At 54.1% G+C, this 23788-nt stretch overlaps 1 protein-coding gene across 1 annotated transcript; it reads left to right on the top strand.

The window, feature by feature from the left end:
• Positions 1–11750: 11750 nt before the first annotated feature.
• On the top strand, positions 11751–13147 carry MIND_01163300 (uncharacterized protein; the record flags this gene model as incomplete). Its single annotated transcript, XM_037368154.1, has 6 exons — positions 11751–11817; positions 11866–12126; positions 12173–12343; positions 12388–12627; positions 12673–12933; positions 12987–13147. The coding sequence occupies 6 exons, from the start codon at positions 11751–11753 to the stop codon at positions 13145–13147; spliced, it is 1161 nt and encodes a 386-aa protein (XP_037215080.1).
• Between the last annotated feature and the right edge of the window lie 10641 nt (positions 13148–23788).

Raw genomic sequence — 23788 nt, 5'->3', positions numbered from 1 at the left:
TACGCTTATGCGGTGTTCTGTCTCAACCAGCCACCCGACCCGCTCATAAATCCCGACAATGAGCAGCCTGTCAACCAATCCATCGCTGCCTTGCTTCCGCGCTCTCCTTTCCCTTGGTACGGTAACTTGGTGGTCGTTCGCACTCTCATCAACGACGTCACCCAGTCAAGTAGCGACGGGGTTGGTGACATGACCAGCCTCGACGTACTTTCTGCACGAGCCATCGTCAAAATGTACGTTCTCATCTCTTCAGGCTGCTTACGCTTAACTTGCTGACAGGCTCATCCGGGAGAATTTGATCGGACGTGACATCCTGGCCATGTAATGTAGTTAAATAGCCGCTACTCTGTCTCTGTCTGGAATAAGAACACCCCCATGTCGACTTCTTTTGTGGCACAAGTGTTCTCCTCGCCTGCTTGTGTGTCCGCTATTATGCGATGGGCACCTTGGCCGACCTTCCGCGCCTTGTCACAGTGCAACCAAGGGATGAGGGTCATCGCCAACGAAGTCATGCGACAGAGGCTTCAGTACCGCATCGCCCCATTCTTGGATGGTGGTCGAGGCACCCGTTCCGATTACGCCGCGCGCCTTGGTTACCCACTTTTTGAACTTACTCGAGAAGACCCAGTCTGCCGTTGTGTCCGCAATCCCACTCGCCATCTGCACCTTTTCTGCGGTAGAAGATCGCGACGCCAACATCAACTGTATGGAGCTGCTTTGCACTCAGGCGAGTGTCGACACATGGCGTCATTTCTTCGAGAGAGTACTTGGATTTACAAGGTACGCAGTATGAGCTGAACGAAGTAGGGTTGAAACTGAATTCTGCAGGCACTGTAATGGTGTCCGTCGAGAGGAATACGAGGGCAGAGTGGAGGAATGCGTGGCCTTCAGCCACCCGAAGCATGTGAGTGCGACATCGCATACCGCGCTCCCCTCCCTAACGACTACCGACCTAGCACCATGTCACCTATCTGCTCGTCGCTCCTGGTTATTCTGTCTTGCCAACGCTTTTTTCGGCTCGTTTTACATCGCAAATGAATTTTATCGCGGGTCACTACGTCGTTTGCCCCTACCCTCGGCTCACTGACCAGCGATGCGCACTAGCGGGTTGGGCACCGTCTGAATCTTGGCTGTGGTATATCGAGTATGTTGCCCACCATGTCGGACCGTTGTTTCCATGGATCAAACTGAGGACGAGTTCACAAGGCCTTGCTCGACCATGCGGACACGAGTGCCCTCGGAAATATCGCATTTGGAAGGAGATGCGCGGGATCTGTATATTCAAGTTCGCGGACGAGGTACCCGCACGGCTGGTTAGTCAGGATGTGGATTTCGAGTGGTTGTTATCGGGCGTTTGTGAGAACTGGAAATGTACTTCTCGCGGCGGAGTCTCCCGTAGATAGACACCTGTCACCTCGTGCAACTGCGGACGTTTGCTTAGCTTCTGGAACTTAGCGTCCCTGCAGGGTCCATGCGCCAATCCTGGGCTGCTACTATTTCGGTATACACAGCCACAGTTCGATATTCTGTGAATTGCCATCATTGTCACGGTTCGGGTCGGGCCGTCCGGGCCGTAAGGCCGCACGGGCCCGAACGGGCCCCGTATACCGTCGTCCTCCTGGACGCCCCCTCATTCTTCCAACCCCTTCCGTTCACCCCTACGACCCTACGCAGCGCCCATCCGATCCGCCCTGGGACCTGGCGCCCATCCGATCCATCCCTAATACCGTAGCGTATAAAAGTCGTACTTACAAGATGTAGTCGCTAGGCTAATATCGTCTATTCTCCGGGCGAATACCCATCTCTCGTGCTCCTCAAATGTCTACCGAGCACGACAGTACGATGGGCACCCCCGCAAGCCAGGGGGACGAACGTGCCCGATTCATGGCCCTGGGCCATAGCGAACAACAGGAGTTCCTGTTCGCCCATCTGTTCCGAACGAGTCAGGAGATGGAGCAACTCAAGGCGGAAAACACCGCCCTGACGAATCGACAAGTGGTCCTCGAGGCCGAGCTGTCCCGAGTAAACGGGGAATACGCAGCTGTACAGCAGGGAGTCATGCAGAGCTACGATCTGCTCCGCCAAGCCAGAGAGGACTTGGCTCATCGGCCCCACGGGGAAACACACGAGTAACCGTCTCTCCCCTAAGGAGTTCACGGGCGACGCCAGCGAAGTAGACGCCTTCCTGGCCGATTGTTGGTTGGCCTTCGAAGCCAACCCGAATGTTTATAACGACGAGGTACGAAAGATTTCGTACGCACTCTCCTACATCAAAGGAGGGAACGCGGTCACGTGGAAGGAAAACGTCTCCCAAGCCATGAAGCTCCGTACCGCCGCAGCTTATACTACGTCACGAAGGCTTCGAGAAAGCCTTCATCGCGGCCTTCCGGGGGAAGCTCACGCCGAAATCGCGCAGCAGAAGATGGAAACCTTCGTCCAGACCAAGGACATGGACGCAACTAGTTATTTCACGGTCCTCGACTCTCTCAACAAAGTCGCGCACTACGACGACGTCAACCTTATTCGCGTCGCCAAGAACTGTATGCTCCGGGGCGTTACGAGCGGGTCTACCGAAAAGACACGCTCCCCGACACCTACGAGGCCTGGAAGGCAGAGGCCATCAAGCAGGACGGCGCACTCCGCCGCTACCGCATTTTCGACGAAAGCCACAAGGTTAACCACCCTCGGGCCAAAACGCCCCCGACGGCACCCGCCCCGCCAAGAGCGGGCTCAGCAACCGCAACCCGTTCAACGGGTGGGCCCAAACGCAGCAATCAGCGCCGCCCGGGACCTACCGTGGCCGCACCCGAGGAAACGGGGCAACCACGGTCGCCGGACCTTCGACGGGGCCCGCGCCTATGGAGATCGACCGGGCCCAGGCCCCCGCTACGGCCCGCAGCACTCGCTGCTACAACTGCGGCCAGGAAGGGCACATCAGTCGGATGTGCCCGAACCGGGCCGCATCGGCAAACCAGATCCGGGCTATCTTCTCCGAGTTTGTCAAGGATAATGCGGATAAAGCGGATTTTGGCGATCGTCGCGAGTGAAGCCTACGCCCTCGCCGACGTATACCACAAGTGTCTCTAGTTACAACCCGCATAATCGATATTCCGTGTTGCCAATCCAGAGATACGTGGGACCAGACGTAGAAACCAACCCCGAACAACAAACCCCGCAAACCACCGTTTCCGCCCGCAGGAAGAACCCGCACAAAACCATACGAGACACTCCAAGGCCCGCTTGGAAAAACTGGCCCGCGGCCAGCGCCGAGAGGCTTGTCGCCCAAATTCGAGACCAGCCCGAGAAGGCTCGTGCGAAACTACAACAGTGGATACATCCGGCCCGCCGAGCCGAGAACGGGCCCGAACTAGAAGAGTTCATACGAACGGGGTACACCCCCGACGTAGCCGAAGCCTTGCGACAACTGCAAGATGCTCCCCCCTTTCGGAAAAGTGAGGGCACCACGGCTACGCGGGTAGCCGTCACCCTTCAAGGGGTCAACAACCTCCGCGGGTACTCGGTTGACGCCCTCCTCGACAGTGGCGCCACCTCCGAGTTCATGCGCAAACGGTTCGCGGAGGACTCGCAACTGGAACTCGAAGCCCTGCCGCACCCAGTCCCAGTGTACAACGCTGACGGGACGATCAACGCCGACGGGGCGATCACCCACGTCACCCGCTTACGAGTCACCATTCAGGATCACTCCGAACTTCTGACATTCGCCATCACGGACACCGGGAACAGTGACGTGATCATCGGGCATCACTGGCTCAAGAAGCACAACCCCGTGATCGACTGGCGTGAAGGGGCGATCGCCTTCACCCGATGCCCGCCCGAGTGCAAGCGGGCCCGATTGCTGGAACAATGGGACGAAGAGGACAACGAACCCCTGGGCAAAGGGGATCGCCTCTTCGTCACGAGGATCTACGACGAAGGTTCGAACGCGCCCGCCCACATCCGGGCCATGCAGAGCGTGGCCACCAAACTGGCCGCCGCCGCCCACGCTGCCGAGAAGCCCCGAACCACCGAGGAGAGCGTACCCGCGCACTACCTTGAGGAATTCAAAGAGGTTTTCGAAAAACAGGACTTCGACAAACTCCCGGAACGGAGGAAGTGGGACCATGCCATTGAACTACACCCAGACGCCGAACCCGTCAAAGGGCGCTGCATTCCCCTATCAGGAGAGGAACAGAAGGAGCTTGACGCATTCATCAAGGAACATTTGGCAACCGGGCGGATTCGGCCCTCGAAATCCCCGTACGCATCCCCGTTCTTCTTCGTCAAGAAGAAGGACGGGAAATTACGGCCCGTACAGGACTACCGGAAGTTAAACGAGATCACCATCAAAAACCGATACCCGATACCGCTCATATCGGACATCATGCATAAATTACGTAACGCCCGGTGGTTCACCAAGCTCGACGTACGTTGGGGATACAACAACATCCGCATAAAAGAAGGCGACGAGGAGAAAGCCGCGTTCATTACCAATCGGGGCCTATTCGAACCACTTGTGATGTTTTTCGGCCTCACCAACTCCCCGGCCACGTTCCAATCCATGATGAACGAATTGTTTTCCAACCTGATTTCCCAGGGTCGGCGTGATCGTGTACCTGGACGACATCCTCATATACTCTAGCGATCTCTCCGAACATCGGCAAACGGTGAAAGAGGTCCTACAGATCCTGAAGGACAACCAATTGTACCTGAAACCGGACAAGTGCGACTTCGAGCGGAACGAAGTTGAATACCTCGGTGTGATCGCCGGGAATGGGCAACTTCGCATGGACCCGATCAAGGTCGCTGGCGTGCGCGAATGGCCCCGACCTCGTAACCTGCGAGAGGTTCAAAGCTTCCTGGGGTTCCTCAACTTCTACCGACGATTCATCAAAGACTTCGGCGCGTCGCCAAGCCACTGACCCGGCTGACCCGAAAAGACAGCCCATGGAAATGGGGACCGGAAGAAGAGGAGGCCTTTCAGACCTTGATAGACCGGGTCACGGATGAACCCGTACTACACTTCCCTACGGATCACGGGGCATGGCGGGTCGAGCGGACTCTTCCGATTTCGCCACCGGGGCCGTCCTTTCGCAAGAACAGGAGGGGAAGTGGGTCCCGATCGCATTCCTCTCCCGAGCTATGAACGACACCGAGCGCAACTACGACATCCACGACAAGGAGATGCTCGCTATCATGCGGGCCCTTACCGAGTGGCGACATTATCTTCAGAACGGGGGAGATAAGCCGTTCGAAATCTGGACCGACCACAAGAATCTGGAGTACTTCATGACGGCTAAGAAACTGAACCGGCGGCAGGCACGATGGTCTCTCGAACTGAGCGAGTATCACTTCTCTTTGTTACATAAACCGGGGAAAACGAACGGGCGGGCCGACGCGTTATCCCGACGAAACGGGTACGACAACGGAAAGGAAGATAACCAGGACATCGTCCTACTTCCTGCGGGGCTATTCAAGGAACACGCGATCCGCGCTATGCTGACACTAGAGCATACGGAGGGTGACGGGCTGATGGACTCGATCCGGCGGGCCGAATCGGCCACTGAGGAAAAGGTCCTCAAACTCTGGGAAGACGGAGAACCCGAAGGCTGGGAACAGCACGACGGCTTCAAGACTCGGAACGGGCTGGTATACGTACCCCCGGCTATGGGACTGAGGCATCGGGTGCTACGGCAACACCATGACATCCCCATCGTGGGACACCCGGGGTGGCATCGAACCCTCGAGCTGACGACCCGCAACTACTGGTGGCCGTCTATTCAAGCCGATTGCCAGGCATACGTACGAGCCTGCCCGTTGTGCCAACGAACGAAGATATTCCCGAGACGCCCCGTAGGAACCTTGGTCCCGAATAGCGTGCCGACTCGAGTTTGGCAGCGCATATCAATCGATCTGATCGTTCAACTACCCGAATCCTCCGGGTACAACGCCATTCTCGTAATCGTCGATCGACTGGGTAAAGGGATACGCGTACTCCCATGCACGGGAAACATCTCCGGGGAAGGAGTCGCTCGACTGTACCGCGATCACGTCTGGAAAGATTACGGATTCCCAGAGGAAGTAACTAGCGACCGGGGCCAGCAGTTCATCGGGCATTTCATGAGCGACTTGAGCAAATTGCTGGGAATCAAGATTCGATCTTCATCGGCGTATCACCCACAGACGGACGGGCAAACAGAGCGTGCGAATATGGAGGTCGAGCAATACCTTCGAACATTCTGCAACTTCCAGCAGAGCGACTGGTCCGACTGGCTATCCCTAGCGGAGTTCGCGTTTAATGACAAGGTTAACTCTTCAACGGGATTCTCGCCCTTCTTCCTCACGCTGGGATTCCACCCGAGAAAGGGGTCCGAGGCCCCGCAAGAGGTCCCGACCGAGGCCGCTACGGTGTTTGCCGAACGAATGAAGGAAGCCCGGGCCGATGCGGCCGAAGCTATGAAAGAAGCCCAGGAAACGATGAAGAAATACTACGACCGAAAGCACTCTCCGGACCCGAATTACGCCGAAGGGGACAAAGTTTACCTCCAGGGGACGAATTTGACCAGCGATCGACCCTCAAAAAAACTGGATGACAAGAGGTTCGGGCCGTTCGAAGTTAAGCGCAAAGTGGGTAAAACATCCTATGAACTGGTGCTACCCCCAACTTGGCGCGTAAGCCCCGTATTCCACACGGCGCTATTACGACCCTGGAACCCCCTCGTAGCGGATCATCAACGGGCCGCCCCACCACCCCCGGCAGAAATGCGGGACGGCGAGCCTCACTCACGAAGTTGAGGCCATTTCGCTCGGTACGCAAGCAAGGATGACACCGCCTAAGGTACCTAATTCAGTGGAAAGGCTACCCTCGCGAAGAGTGGACGTGGGAATTGCGTGACAAACTGGAGGGCGAAGAAGAGGCACTCGAGGACTTTTATACTCTCAACCCGTTCGCGCCCGAAAGAACTCGTAAATGGCCGATGGAAAATCCGAAAGCAAGACCAGGGGACGGGACCCATAGGGGCGTCGAGGCGCCGCCCACAACGGAGGGGGGTGATGTCACGGTTCGGGTCGGGCCGTCCGGGCCGTAAGGCCGCACGGGCCCGTATACCGTCGTCCTCCTGGACGCCCCCTCATTCTTCCAACCCCTTCCATTCACCCCTACGACCCTACGCAGCGCCCATCCGATCCGCCCTGGGACCTGGCGCCCATCCGATCCATCCCTAATACCGTAGCGTATAAAAGTCGTACTTACAAGATGTAGTCGCTAGGCTAATATCGTCTATTCTCCGGGCGAATACCCATCTCTCGTGCTCCTCAGACCTCTTCGAAGTCGGACCCCCCGACGCCCCGATACGGCCCGAGCCCGACGCTGACAATCATGTTCCACGTGACCATCAGATCTTTTAATGTAACAAACGCACCCACATTCCCTCTCCGACTTCATTTCCCAGCTACGATGCCATTCCGCAGCGCTTCTTCCTTATCGCGATCGCTTCAGCTTAAAGAACGACCTCCCCATCGGTAACCCGCGCCAAATGCACTTCACATTGGAGTTCGAGAATGTCGGTGGATATGCAGAGTACGAGTTGTCGGTTCTCGGTGCGTTTCTCACACGCAGTCGGTTCGCGTGTGCTCGTTCTCATACCACGAACCAAGGTATCGACTCAGCTCACGCCGCATTTTCGGATATTACCTACCATGATATCGACGCTGCGACTCCTCAATTGGGTGCTGTCCGACCTGCGACCGGCGAAACTCAGAGCGCTTTCGTGCCGGAGGGTTGTTTGCTACATGGGGCAGTTTGGTCGCTGAATTTGTGGCTTCCTTTCTTTACAATGGAGCCCTATGTCAACGACGAAACGGCCGTTATGCTCGGTTTAAGCTGGGAAAAAGGTGTGCGGCCTGATTGTCCCATATCCGTTAGAACTAACCTGATTACACAGATCTTGACGACTTCATCTCTTACCTCTACGATCCTCACAACGAGGCGTTCGCCCGCCAGTGCCAGATTGCCCAGTCGCTGCTTTCAACCCCCTTCCCCTCTCTCAAGTGAGCAGTAGGGTGCGCCGATAGACCTAGAAGTGACGCTAGAATTGTTGGTATAGTTAGATTGCTCAACGATGTCCCATATGGACGAGCCCGTCGGCGAAGGCGTCGCGCAGATGGGTTTGTAGTATAGTCTGCGCCGTGTCGTGGTCGCTAATCAGTGCTATTCGTTCCTACCCTATAGTTTTACACAATCAAATGAAGGATGCTGCAGATATGAGTATTGTCCACCGACCTGACTACTTCTCCTCCCAGCTGACAACATAAACGATGCACTGCACGTCGTTCTGCCCACTATTCCCGTACCCTCTCCGGCCTGGTCGTATTCATCCTTCGACAGCGATGACGAGGAGGAGTTGGTCTTCGATGAAGTCACGCAGAGGTTGTTTGTGGTGCTGCAGCGTGACGGCAGCCGCTGCGCAGTTCCTTTGGAAGCGGATAGCGAACCGTCCACTCGCGGTCCCTCTCCTCGTAGGTGCTCTTCCCTCGTGGGACGCCTGAACTTAAAGATTCCACAGTGGACGATGAAGAGGAAGGTTCTCCTTCCCAAGGTGGGTTTCTTCGCGTGAACTCTGCAAATGTTAAGTCTGTGAACAGCTGAACTCGCCGCGGAGCATACCTACTTTTCGCGTTCTCCCTCGCCCATCTCAGGACCTGACTCTCTCAATCTTCCCCCGACGCTGGATGTAGGCTTGCCTCCCGAGCTCTGGCGCATGGTCCATCGGTACCTCAAGTTTTTCGACCTCTTGAGCCTTTCTCAATGCAACAATCTTCATCGCTCGCAAGTTCAATCGTACATCCGACAAAGAATTTTCTTCATGTTGCGCGAACATCTGGGTGACCAACTCCTACCCATTCTGGACGTGCTCGCGCAATATAACGGCGGTCTCGTTGGTTCCACCGGCATGCGCTTGATGGAGAAAGAGATAATGGATGAGAATCAAGCGTGGTACCTTCAAGACTTCAATTTCATTGTGGGTAAAGGAGGACTGGAGGTACTCACCGCACTGCTTGAGAAACTGGGTCGCAAGCCCAAAGATCTCCCTCCCTGGATCCCTTACCTCCACGCCACCGACACTAACATGTTCGTGCCCAGTTTCCTTGAACACTCCGTTTGGGCAGGGAAGCACCGAGCTTTCTTGTTCGAAGCTCCCAAAGACGAAAGCTCCGCACCACTCGATGTCTCCGAAGAAGGGGCGGCCAGCTCGGACCCTGACGACGCCGAGAGCATCCACAGTAACGATACCGAGGCCGATGTCATTTTCCCCCCCGCTGTTGACTATCGTCAGCCGCCCGAACACTTTAGCTACACCGTGAGCGAGAGCGCCGCAAGAGGTGCCCGTTGATCTTTGGTTCGGAACTACGCTGCACACCTGGCAAGCGATCTGGTTGACGCCTTCGAAGCTTATTATTCAGTATCCCAAAGACGTTCGTGACGGCATCACCCGCGTGCGAGATGGCGCTACGATGACCTCTGGCGCTTTTGACGTTCGGGACTTCAAAACCGAATTCTGGCGCAGAGGTCATAAAGTGGTCGTCAGTTCCCATCGACCCCCTCATCAACAATCGCTGGATTGTCATCCTGAGTTCTGCCCCATGCAGTTTCGCAGCTTTCAATTTGATCGGTTCCGCCTCGTCGCCGAAGTTCGACTGTCTTTCGGAGGAACCCGACGCGCTTGGGGAGCAAGTTGCACAGGGTTGCCCTGATGGCGTCTTCGCCCTTCGCAACTCCTTCGATCTATGTGACCGCCGCAACTGTCCAAACAAGGTGCTAATCCGCAAAGAGACGACCCTCCACCATAATCATCTGTGGTCGACGACTAACTTGCGAGAAACGCAAATTATGGGGGTTGGACGGACTGTCGACTATATGATAGAAAAGGTACTGCGTTTGTCGGCGTTGGCTGATCTGATTGGGACAAAACAGGTTTTTCACGAGGAATACGTTGGTGGAGTTTTGTTCCCAGTCTGCTGCAACTCGTCCTACTCTGTGAGAGTGCCTCTGTACGGTCCGCTCTCTCGTTCTCGAAGATTTGAAGACTTGATGCCTGATTTTTGGTTGGATCGAAGAGCAGGGGGACCGGAACTGAACGCCACAACCCTCCATGGCTCCAGACTCCGTTATCTCGGCGGAGTTACCTACGACCGTTTTGTGTTGGTCCGCGCATTCTTACCCAACTCCCTTGCGAAGGTTTCAGACGTGGTGCTTGGCATCTTCTTCAACTCCACTGACCAGAACGACACTCGGAATGTCTTGCTTATGGACAAGGTTAAACTTCTTCGTGGGCCGCCCTTACAACCAGTCATAACTGGGGACGTGCTGGTGGTATGCCAAAGAAGGGGGCGGTTCGTGGACCCCCATACGGTAGTCAACAGCATCGACGTTTTCGCTACCTTCCTAAAGAGGTCAGTAGTATGATTTCTGTTGAGTGGTTGCTCACCCTACCATTTACTCTAGTTGGTGGACCGTCTCCCATGGAGTGGTGGTTAAACGGAACCTGGTTCTGTGACAGCTGAAAGACGTGATGGCATGTAGTCTCAATGTGTTCCGACGTCTCATGAGTAATGATCGATCTGTACCTCATCTCCATTCTTGTTGCGGGGAAATACGATAGCGAACATCCAAATGGGTGCGAGCTACTCGCACGGGCGTTCCTTTTAAAGAATAAGACAGTGAGAGCCACACTCAACCAGTATGGCGTTTCACTTACCCCAGTTGACCCTCCATGAAGATTTTTACCTTGGACCGCCCGTCGCAGGGGATGGTCCGTGCTTTACGAGGAACTATCTCGCCATGAGAGACGATTCCAACCTTCAAGTGGTGTTCCCTGGTCGCTTAGCGGACTTCAAAACGGACGACAACGGGAACTATGTACCGCCCAACCACAGTGCCCCCCTATTTTGATCTATCTGACTTCACCTTCCACAGACTCTTTTGCTCAGCAACCCAGGCATAGAAGCGCCCGTGATGCGCGAGTTATTTGAGAGCACGTTAAACTCTCTTGCGTTCATCACAAAGTGGGAGTTTGGTCCGGATGTGGTCAGTCAGTCTCTAATGCGCGGGCGAGTCGTTTGACATCACCATGTAAAGCTTTACTTGGCCTATGAGAACTGGTGCAACACATCCACTAGCTACAATGCCGGAATTATCATTGTGCAGTGCGATAAGGACACTGTTTGGGTAAGGAAATCGTCAAAGAAGCAGCTAATTTGACACCCTCACAGAACATGGTCGACTGGGATTCACACCGGGAGTTGCAGGAGCATCCTGCGCACAAAGCGGAGATGCCGTTGTTGAGTAAGGAAGAAGTCTATTTGAAGCCCTCTGGTGCTTTCGCCATCGCTGCGGAGCTGCTTCGCGTGGAAACCGTTGAAGAGAAATTTGCGTTCGGTTGCCACACCTGGCGCGTGGTCAGTTCTGCGCAGACATCCAATTGTTCACTAACTGCTTCTTCCATAAGCAGAAGTGGATCATTCGTGCTAAGAAGGTATCCAAGCTGTTCAAGAAGGATGCGGCACAGCCGGCGGAGGAGACCACCGAATAACGTACACCTGTCAAATTTGAAATATCATGTCCTTCGTGGCTGTGCACTCTCTCTCTTCTTTACTCTCACGTCGTTTGCCACTCTCACATCCGCCACCGCTCCCCACGATGGCCGGCACGCCATGTGGTCTAGCTACTGAAACGCTTTAAAAAGGCGCTGGTAATGGAAAGGCGACCCAGAGTTACTCTTCTAAACCCTACAAGTCCTTACAAAGCAACGTGGATGTCTAGTGAGTACAGCGTCGGACACTGTGGTGTTCTGCCCTTATAGCAACCAGCTCTAGCCGACTTGCAACAGCACTTGCTCTCCTCCCCTTTGTTTCTCGCTTCCAAAAAACTACAATACGCATGGAAGCGTAAGGACAATGGCCATGTTGTATGTGTGCTAGACGAGGGTAAACGGGGGAAAGTTGCCGTGCTCTCTGCTGTTGGCAGAGTCTCCGACTCTCAAGCCAATGTCGACGGGGTTGGCGCTTGGCGCCCCTCTTTCAATGATCGCGTGGAAAAGTCCAAATTCTCATTCCTTCTCGAGAAACCGGGTACGTTTGCCCTTCTTTGCCTTCACATTCTAACAACCCTCTCAAGAGGGCACCATATTCGCCAAAGAGTGGGATCGCCAGCTCGATAGCGTGGGGCGCATTCAGCTGGGCATTTGCGACAACTCCAATTCGCGTCATTTCCTATTGGAGGACCCATCGGGCAGCCTTTTACGCTTCACGAAACCCGTCTTCGAGAAGAAGCGAGAGGGCGACGCTGGTAAGTGATTTCTCACTAGAGGAAGTCACTTGACAAGGATCTAGTGCTGGTGCACCCGCGCGACTGGACGGTGCCAGACGTATGCGAGGATGCTTTTGAAGAAGCTTGCAAGCGTTTTCACGTGCGCCCGTTGCAGGTGTACAATGAGAAGAACGTGCTGGTGGAGGGTGACGACATTCGAGAAATGATGGTGGGAAGTCTGGTGGAGGTCAATTTCGTGCTGAAGCACTATACGCTGAAAGTGTCCCAATCTTCGCCAACACTCACGTATGATTGCTTCAGCGGTAAGGCCCCACCTCGCCGATTGCAATAAAACTGAACCGTCCTAGCAACCATTGTGTCGGTGACGATCCTGCAAAGCGGTATGCCTGAGGAAATGTGCGACTTCATATCTACTCGCGACATCCGCCAAATCAGTAAGGAAGATACCGCGGCCGCAGACGCACTGTTGCACCTCAAGTCTTCACCCACCGGGGCTGCGCTTATCCAAACTACCGTCGATCCTCGACTGGTCAATCAGGACAACAAGAGCGTTACTGCTCAGCCCGGCGCTCCGGTCTCCATTCCAGAAAGATTGGGCGAGCCACCAGGTGCGGAGTTCAGTTGCGGCTCTAAATGTCGACGTGACTGATACCCTATTCAGTGAAGCGCGTCAAGCTGGCGACAAACGAAGAAGTCGTTGATCAAGGCACGGTCGGTACGACTCCAGGCTCGAACCACCCTGTGGACTCAGTGGATGCTGGCGAAGTTGTGGACCACGCAGAGTTCGAGGTGATCGACCCCGACGAAGTGACTAGTGACTGAGTGTATGTTCTGAAACACCAATGATACTCAATATCTTACATTTTGCGTGCCTTCATGTGTAACCTCCTTGAGTTTTGTGAATGTATTCCGCGCAAAAGGACCCTCTCTTTTAGTCTACCAACATCACGAGCTTCCCAACAACACGCAATGTCTGCCCTGGGCCAGTCTTCCCAGTTGGGTGACTGGTCCCGGCCCATTCCTGACGTCACGCTGGCATACCGACGCGTGACATGAATTTACTGGTCACACCTACTTACACTGGGGGCATGAGCTACGGCGTGCCGGAACACGCGGACCGGCCGCGTGGTCGGCCGCGTGGCTGACTCGTACCTACGGCGTGCCAGCCCCGTTGCAGCCAAGTTTCAAAAGCTTCAAAGAACAATGACATCATCACAATATTATATAAACAATCTTACATTGGAGACTCGTAAACTTGAAAGATAATTTAGATAAGAGGTTTCCAATTTGCTGCCACCGGCGCCGGCCCTCGGCGCGGCGAGCGACCGGTGTACACCCTCGCCGTCACGGCCGTCTCCGCAGACCCGCGGTGGGCGGACTTCCTCGTCCTGCCCCCGCGCATTGCCGCGAGTGCAAGCGGCAGCGCCGGGCCGAGCGGGAGCAGCGGTGAGGCCTAAGTTACACATGTACATTCCCCAGCCACAACAGATCCGGCACCAGCGGCGTCGCGGTCGCGGGCGGCGTCCCTGACGGGCTGTTCCTCCTCGCGTGCATTGCCCTCGCCGCTCTCTTCCTCCGCCACCAACGTCGCCCGTGACACATTGCCGGGAACTTGAAGCTGTTTAGCAGCCGTGCTCTGAGCTCCTTCCGCGCCTGACGAGCACGAAATTCAGCCGGCCAGAAATGTCTAGAGGGTGCAGCGGCGGCTGGCCAGCCGTGGCCGTGCAGCCCTTGTCGCTGCCACGCCTGGGCCCTGGATAGAGGTGATGTGTTCTGGCGGCAGCGACGCTTTGCGCATGAGGGGATTTCCTGATGGAATAGGCAAGCTAGCGTCTGGTACAAGGGCTGGCGCCCGCCGCATTCTCGCCACGAGCAAGTTGGGATTGAATCATATTCGGGACAACCGGGAGCGTGACCCGGATGCGGATGTGGGGCCGTGGCTGTGGCCTTGTTGTTGGAAGCGAAGGATGCTTGGATGGACGGCTTTCGTGGCCTAGCGGAAACGGACCAGAATGCCAGCACACGCGTGCACCCGCCAGCGCGGGCATTCCCAGAGACGGTGGGGGGCTGGAGCCTGGTTGGCGCTGTCAGGGCCCAAATTTCCAGTTCATGCAGCCCCGTTCTCGGCACCCTGCGCACCAGTCCCAGGTATATGGCCGAGTTGGCCATTGGCAGCTCCTGGACGTCGCCACAGTCGCGCAGAATCGAGTCGAACACATCAGCCCCCGCGCCTTCGCAAACGTGACCGAGCATTTTTAAACCTGGGCCCCCGCCGCCAGATCGACGCCAACCCCCGCCTCTGCATTAGGTGGCTCGTCAGCAGCACATGCGGTTGAAGCTGGCAACCACCCTGTGCCTCGGCAGACCGAGCCAGCCTTCGTGAGGCGCCAACAGAGTGGACGTTCAGGCAGTGCAACACCCATTAACGGCCCGGCTGCAAAGATAAAAAACGACCGGGGGCACGGGCAACACAACGCACCGTCACTAGCACGGTGCTATTTGACGCAGAGGTATGACTCCAACGAGGGCATCTCTGTGCACGGGCACGTACCCGCGCACTCGCTATAATGCTGTCAACGGCGGCAGGGAAGCGTCATTTTTCACCCTCAAGAGTCACTTCTCTGACTTCCGCTTTAAGCGGCGAGAGGAGAGCAGGTAGGCGCGTCGACTGCAAACAATGTGCATTGCCATACTACTGGCAGCTCGGATTATGGGACACTGCTGGCGAGATACAGCGGCAAGACAGTAAGACGGTGAAGTGTGCGTCATCCGGATCCCCAACAGCGAGTCAGCGACTTGTGGCGATTTCGAGGTACACAGACAATGTCATGAAGTCGCCCGTCGCGGGCTGCAGCACAATTGAAGGAGGATGTCAGCGACGCAGTCGTCATGGTGCGAGTCAACCTCTAGGAGTACTGGCACTGGTGGAGGCGGCCCGAGCTTCCGTAGTTTGTGTAGATGGTGCAGCGAGAACTGGGGCATTTATGTGCATAGAGAGTAGTGGAGGAAATGATTGAGTTGGGGCCAACGTCGTTGGTGTGCTATGTAAGATGTTTGTCGGATTGCTGGTGGTGGAGTGGAAGAGAACGAAAAGATGTATATCTGGCGCTAAATTCTGATCAGCATGTGTCCACTGTCAAGGTCACGGTTGTCGTCGCCGTTGACGACATTGGCCTCTGACTCTTAGTTGATGATGAGCAGCTAAGCTAAGTACCAAGCTATGCGGGAATACCATTCAGGTTATTGGCAAGGATGTATAAAGAACGGCCAAGTTAGTCTAAATTGTTTAGGCGCTATAAATGACGTCATCCCATCGTCATAGTCTTGCCACTTGGTGAGAAATTGGCTGGCACGCCGTAGGTACGAGCCAGCCACGCGGCCGGCCACGCGGCAGGTCCGCGTGTTCCGGCACGCCATAGCGTGTGCCCCCAGTGATATTAATTACTGCTGCCTACTGCTGCTTGTGGATAACCCCCGCTCCCTGAAGTATCGCTCGGGCCACAGGCGTGCTAACCTGTAAACTGCGCAGGAGGTACGCTTGCTTACTTCAAGTACTTCGAATCCAGCGTGTCCAACTTCTGGGGCTACGAATTGCGCACACAATATGTATTATGCGCAAGTTTGGTTCAGCCTCTGGTCGCGCCTCTGCTGGGAATGCACTGGATGGACAATCTGACTCGACTATTCTCGAACCAGCTCAACATTCTCCAATTACCTCAACCAGCCGGGAAAGAAAGTTGTCTGAAAGAGGAAGGTCTGTGGGCGTTGTGACTGCTACCGGCTTCTCATCACTTGGTTATATTTATGGACCCCGTTCTTTTAAGCCTGGCTAGGTCGCTCCTGTCTTACGCCCACGTTTCCCCCTAATGTCGGACAACGAACAACTACGCTCAACGCTGGTACCCTCCGGCCCAGAGGTGCTCTCTGATATATGTAGTGCTGCTCAAGTTTGTGTCTCTCACACCGACTTGGAGAAGGAGGACTGTCTAATATTGTCGACTAGATTTTGGAATTCCAAGAGGCATGCGGGCCAAGCGCCATTCGCATGTTGACGACTGGACTCAGCGCTTCGGCAACTTGGTCAGCTATGTCGTACGTGGACTACAAGCCTCGTACTGCTCCTCAGACTCTTCGTGCGTAGCTGTGTTGTTTTGGTCCAAGGTTCTTCATACCATCATCACTGCACGCAGAATGTCACTGTCTTAGGCCTCATAGCCCATCGCGAGGCTGCAGGAACACCGGACGCCCAAACTCAACTTCGCTTCGCCCACCGCGGGGTTTTTATCGCGGCATACCTGCATAGCAGGCTGAATGAGTCAAGAACTCGCGCCGCAGTCTCCGCTGCTCTAAAAAAGCTAGAGGCTTCGGCCACGCAACCTTGGCGTAAGCGTTTTTTTTTTGTCGGTCCCAATTCAGGTTTTATGATGTCTATGATATAGTGATAAAGCTACTAGGCCAAAACCCCCCTTCGCAATGGGTCAATGAAGGTTACGACATGTTCACAGTTCCGCCGTGGCTCCTACAATTCAAGCGGCCCAACTCTAATGGCGTACTACCTTACGAGGTGCCGCCAGACTTCACCTACGCACCCATGCAATTCCATTTCGACGTCACGGTGGTTGGTCGTCGCACCAGTAGCAGCCCCAGCGTTCCCCTCTTGCTAACGCTTTCAGAACTCTCACCCTTGCGCCAGAGCCTCGAAGGCGACCCCTTCCGAAAAAGTTTGAAGATTTTGTCTCCATTCCGAATTGAAGTGTGGGGACTTTACATCGCCCGAGCGGATTTACCGAACAAAACCGAGCTCGTCATCACAGGTGTCTCTTTGCACTCAGAAGGTTCCTGTGAAGGTCCCAACGGAGACATCTATTGGCGGTACAATGCTCCCACGCTGCCTAAACGCTTCCGAGACCAGTTGGTGGAGCGCTTTACCGGTAACTACAAGCAACACCACGATACTTCGCGCTACTCATGCAACAGCAGATTGGACAGTACAATATAAACTGCGAGTATTGGGTACCGATGACCTGAGAGCACCTCCTTTGGCCATAGTCACCTATCATTTACCCGCAAACGCGGAAGAAGCTCAAAGCCCTTCAGAGGTGCGCCACAGTTGCACGAAGAAATGTATATGCTAAGCCCGTGCCAGGAGACATTGCCGAAGAAGTCTCTCAAATCGCCATGGACAAAAGGGCGTGGAAGCACTACACTAAGCTCATCCCTTTCACGTGAACCCCATCCTAAGTCTAGCGCTCGCAAGAGTGGGCGGGCCGGCGACAAACAAATCAAATTCATCCACGACACTCTGGGTCAACAAGAACAACACAACTATGTTGGTATCGATGACTTGCAGGTGCACATGATTGTCAGCGCTATTCCGCACTTGTTGACCTCCTTACTCTGGCAGTGGCTACCGAATCTCACACCTTGGCAAACAACCGATCCTACTAGTAGTTGGGTAACGTCCCAGGAAGTTGGCTATATGAGCCCACCCCCACACCTGCCGTACTACTCCGCCGACACAGACTTCCACTACACTACGGACATTCGCAGTAACTTGACGGATAACATCACCCAGTCAAGCGATGTTACTAACGAAGCCTCCCCTCAGTATTTTCATGAAACAGCGACCTACACAGACAGAAGCTCTCAACAATACAGTCACGATCACGCTTTTAACAGATCCTCGTACTCCAGCCTCATCGGGTGGTGTGGGAGAAGCGGCGAAACCTAAACTAGATTCTGCAACTTGACATACTCAATTACGCTGTACCAATAAACGCTACTAAGCTGTGCACGCTACTAAGCCCCAGGGAATTGCCAACAGACAGAAGGGTGACGCACAAGGTTGCTTTAAATAGCTTGCGTCGGTGCATAGATGTAAGGAGCTTCATCATACGCAGGGATATCAAAGTACTGCCAGTGTCATTCTGAATCAGCGTAAGCTTCACAAAAAATGCGACAAGACACACCAGCTCAGTGTTTCCGTTGTCTAACGGGACAGCGTGCGCCAGGTTGCAGAAATCTCTGTTTCCTTCGCCGAACACAATGTTTAATGTACCAACATCTGCAAGCGCAGGATCACCATTAGAACACGACAATAATAGGCTGACCTACACCACTTACCCATTGTCCCACGTCCCATAAACGCAGCACCCTTATTTGCCTCCCAAATCCCGTACCTCTCACGGCGTGTGACTTCTCCGGAATTCTCCGGGTGCCCTGAGTGGTACACCTGACCCCGTTCTTGGCCAACTGCGCGACGGGTAGATTTGTACAGGTACCCGGGGTGCAATTCAGAGTGTTTTCTTCTCGCCTCCCTCGATTGCTCAAAATACACCGCGCGTTGCTGCGAGTCGAGGGCGTTCCAAAGGCGGCCAATCACTTTCGACTTAACGCTTTGTGTATTACCCGGTAAAGATTCAATAGACTGCAAGCACTGCGAACTTGGCGATGTGAGCCCACAAGGTTCACATAGGGGTGCAGTGGACGAGTAGACTTCAAATACTACACACCGAAATATCATGAAAGCATTGCATGGGCGAGGTGGTTGAAGATCAGGGTTCCCAAGTTTTGCTGCTAGCCAGATCAAGTTGCGTAAGGTGAACAATAGAATGAGCCCAGACTGGTACTTACTCTTCTCCGTCTTGCTTTTTTTTTTTGCGGCATTTGGCGCCCGCGCAAAACTTCGCCGACGCTGCAAAAGTTTGTTGATACAAGCCCAGCATTTCAACGGGAAGTTACACTGGGAGTAGGTTTTGGAGTGTTGTACACACAAAGGTCCACCTCGCCTCGTGAGATGCACCTTTCACACGGATTCCCTCCACGACAGGGTCTATGGGCCGTTCTACAACGCTCGCAAAGCCATACCAGTTGCTACTCTGCACGAGATGAGTGAACAGCGCGGTGCTCTAAGTGAATCGAATACAGGGAGCACGAGATATCGCTAATAGGAGTGCTGGGACCAACAACGCGAGCGATTGAATACACGAAGAGTGCACGTAACGAACAAGCAGGAAGAGAAGAAGGTTTCTCCCACGAATGGCAAGCCATACGCCGATCAGTCACGTGTCATCAATCCCACGATGTTCGTTAACTTCTTCTGCCTCAAGTCAACCAGCTCCCCCTTATCGCGCTCTGCATGGTGAATGGAAACCTTCTCACGGGCGCGACGCAGCCAAGACCTCGCTCTCGGAACAGAGCCCTTGTCTTTCAAGCGATAGAAGCGGAAAATGCGCTCCGCTCCCAGTATCCAAGCCTGCAACCGTGTCAGTTGTTGGAAGCTTCGCTACAAGACAAAGTAAGCTCACGGTGTTCCAAACGCGACCGCGAAGCCCCCGCGTATCCTCTCTGAAGACGGAGACGTCACATCTGACGAGAGCTCCTGGCTGTAGCGCTTCACAGTCCGAAGGCGCAAATGGCACGTCCCTATCAGCTTCCGCGCCACCGGGAGCGGACGCCCACAGTGCACAACCCTTTTCACTCGTCAATTCTTTTCCAACAACTGAATACTTCTCGTACAGTCAGCGTTTGTTGGTCAACATGAACGACGATAAAATCGTTGGCGCCCCCTACGTCGAACTGGACGCAAGAATGAACCTGCATCGGTACCTGGACATTGTTTGAGCTCTTGGGAAAAGAAAACCGCAGAAACGCTGCGTACGTGAAAGTGATCTTTCCAACTTTGCTGGGCTTCATGCAAAAATATCGCTGTTCTCTTGAACTGCTCCGCAAAGTACCCATCAGGAGGAGAAAGAAGCAGCATCTGTCCGAACATCAGTAAATGGGCGGACAACAAACTTAGAACGAACATGGCGATTGTTCCCTGCGCTGAACACCTCAGACACTTTGCCGAAGAACGTCAACAAGAAGGGGCGTCCGCCCGCTCCACCCTCCAACACTCTCCGCAACTCACTGTTGCCAGTGTCCAGCAACGTATCATCAAACGTGAGGAGATTCTGGCTGCGGAACATTCGAGGGTCGTGGTCGTTTAAGAAAGTCGCCATATGCCTACTCAGCAATACGACCTGTGCTTTATGTACGGCGACCACTGGCAGTCGACGTCGACTACGCATTTTCACAAGATCACATCAATTATCGAGCTACCAACTGCGGCTTCTTCCGCCAGGAACATGTAACAAAACCACTTTTCAGGATTCACACTTGAGTTTACAACATTGGGTAGGACTTCGAACAGAACAGTCGACTGAGAACCTTAGCTCGTATAGTCCAGTGCTGCGCAGAGATCTTTCAGTTTCATAGAAGCTCCGGCAAACTAGACCCACCGTCTCCCAAGCACCGCCGCCGAGGACAACGCGGTCTTCACGGAGTACCATTCCTTCTACATGAACCATCACTCCAATTTCAAGGTGAGGACATTCTGTAGACGCTATGGGAATGAACTTGGAATAGTTATGGTCGACTTTGGTCTAGCAATGATCAACGAAGAGCGATAACATAATGGCTGAAATACCTTCAGCACCTCGTCTTCCGCATATACAACGAAGAGATAACCAGTTTCGTTGTCCAAGCCTGGTACGCAACATAAATGGACGCATTTTGGTAACTGAAAACCAAAAAAGGTCAAAAGAGAAGTGAGCTCGAACAGATCTTCCTCTTACATGCACGACGGACTCCGCAGCGTGGATAACTTCATCAATGGCGAAGACCGTGCGATCGAAGATTTCGCTGTATACCCCAGGAGGACGAGTCAGCATTAACACCTGCCCTCTTCAGACTTCGGAGCGCCGCAGAAAGATGCTCCACACCTTGGACTTTCTTCCACATGTCTCCTGTCCCATGTAGGACACGATGCCAACGGCGCTGAGCAAAAATGGTTCCATAGCAGTTGAGTTGGCGTCAACGAGATAGCGTATTTCGGAGGGCCCAGTACGAGTTACAGATAAATGATCTAACGCGAGATCAGGATGCGACGCCAGGGTGTTAGGTGGAAGGGGGATTCCAAACGACAGTGCCGGTTCCATTGCTGGGCAATGTGCAACGCAAACTTGCTTTTAAATCACCTTCCAACTTGCTTCCAACAACGTCACTCAAGCAGATCGCTAATCTGCACACTTGCACTGCCTGCACCAGACGAGCCGGTTCGTAACTGAACAACCCACTTATCATTTATCGAACTCAAAGCCTCTCATCGATAACAAGCCATGTCACTCCCACGGGTGTCTGGCGCCGCTCCTTAGGGAAATTACTGCTTGGGTAGGCGAGGGCCCATGGATGGGATGCAACCTTGGGAACACAAACTCTTCAAGAAGCAATCGAAATGAACAGCACTGCGTCATACGTCGACTCACGACCCCCACTCATAGCAGGCGGAGCTTGAGTCGGGTCCGAAGGTCAAATCCGCCTTCGCAGTGGGGACAACTTCACAGAGTTCTTTGGTACTCACACAATGTCCCAGGAAAGTAGCTATGATCTCGCTCGCAGCCTGCGGCGCAGCGACCTCCAACTGCCGAACATCTATTCACGGAAGTGCGCTAAACGAGGGAGCATATATACACCGCCAGTAGTAGCAGCCAACGACACACACCACAAGCCTGCGCGACATTTGAACGGCACCAATGGCAGGGTTCAATCGTACCCGCCTTTTACCGGCATGGACATATATCCGTACGTAGTCTTGCCCGCAGACGTTACTGGTCCTGAAACACCTTAAAAGGATGGGATGTTCTAGCTGGAGTGTCAGAACACGTATTCGACACGCATGATGAACCTCCGAAAGGGGTCCCGACCCTCCTTCATTTAGCAATTGCTGCTCTGCCCGTCCAAACATCTCAAGACCAACTAAACGAGATTCCAGACCACCTGCGTAACATTGTGCGATACCCACTTGCCCGGCGGTTGCTTGGTAACGGACAGGAAATCGACTTTTGGTACTGCGCCTCTAGCTCTCACTGGCACACGCACGCTAATGTACGCACTAGGTTGGACCGCCACATGGCAGAGTTGCAAGCAATGCCTCTGACCGCCCACCATCGGTTTATGCTCAACCTCAGCGATTTCTCACACTGTTTCTTGGACATCGACAACTGTCCAGAGACATTGACCTTCTCTGTTGACGACGCCGTCGCAGGTTACGACCTTCTCGACTCCTACAAACCACCTGAGCGACGTATAGCAAACAGTTCTGCGGAGATTCAACTGCGATTCCACGCACTGACCCGAAACACCTTACACAACCTCTCCTGGGCCGGTATCGCCGTAGTGGGTGCCTCCGTCCTGTTCAGTTTAGTAGACCCGATTTCGCTTGGCCCTTCCTGGCTGGAGGGGTGGCGTCAGGCCCCCATCACATTGATTCTCTGTGGAGGTTCCAATCTTTCTATAGAAACTCGTCTGGTGCGTATCGTGGAATGTTACAAATCAAACATCGAAGGATGTTGCCGGATTTGGCGAGGGGTTTCAACAATCTCCATCCTAAGTGATCATGGACCTCGGGTGAATATTGTACAAGAAGAATACGCCCTATCAACCCAATGGGTTATGGAACAACCGGTGGACGCCCTGGGCCTAGCGTGGAACGGCTCAGACATAACGGCAACTCCTCGTGCTCTACGAGCTATTGAATGTGGGCGATTCTACCATCACGCCTCCGCTGATAGATGCTCAACATGCCTCCCCAGCGTCAGTCAATCGCATTCGAGCAAAGACAATTGAAACCAGCCGGCGCGAATTTTTTGGTAACGAAAGGGAGCACGAGTACGTACCTTTTCACACTACAACCTAAATTAGTACCACGACAATACTCAATACTCCGCATAGGTTGGTGTCCTTGTCGTTCCAGGTACTTGACCTAACGAATTGAATACAAATGCTGATATTCAGGGTTTTGCAATCCGCCTCACCGATGCGGACCTCAACAACATCTATGGCCACCAGACACCATTGGCAGCGGCGCAGAGGGCCAAGCTTCGGCATAACCTCCTCAAACAGAAGCGATACATAGCGTCTATATTCAACAAATACAGTGGAAACCAACAGTTCGAGTTAGGAGCGCCAACCTGGGTTGAGGCGCACAGTTTTGGTTACCTTCCCACGTCGTACTTGGACTCTTTCAGCACCTTATTACGCCACATAGCCTTCGTCATGTGGGTGATAGAGCGTCGAAACCGGTAAGCATCATTTTTTCCACTTGCTTGGCAGAAACTGATTACAATTTGTCAGAATTTGCGGCCCCCTGTACCACGCGAATGGGGTGGGAAAACCTCCTACCAATCGTCATTGTCACTCAACCGTCTCAGATCATGAACGTCCCACTCGTCACATACCCTGCGCCTATTTTTGCGCCGCCTGATATTGCAAAGATCACGGAACGACGTAGAAAATGGGAAGACTCTTGGGCACCCGCATTCGCTCCTTTCATGTCAGAAGGAGTGACTGCCGCCAACTTGCGACATCTCATAGCTGCAATGAGAATGGAACACCTTTTCTTAGCCGAATATCCAATGTTAT

The sequence above is a fragment of the Mycena indigotica genome (genome assembly GCF_014461135.1).
Source record: "Mycena indigotica strain 171206Taipei chromosome Unknown Mind.scaff0011, whole genome shotgun sequence".
Lineage (NCBI taxonomy): Eukaryota > Fungi > Basidiomycota > Agaricomycetes > Agaricales > Mycenaceae > Mycena > Mycena indigotica.
Note: the sequence above shows the minus strand (reverse complement) of the source record. Positions and strands in the feature narration are given on the sequence as shown.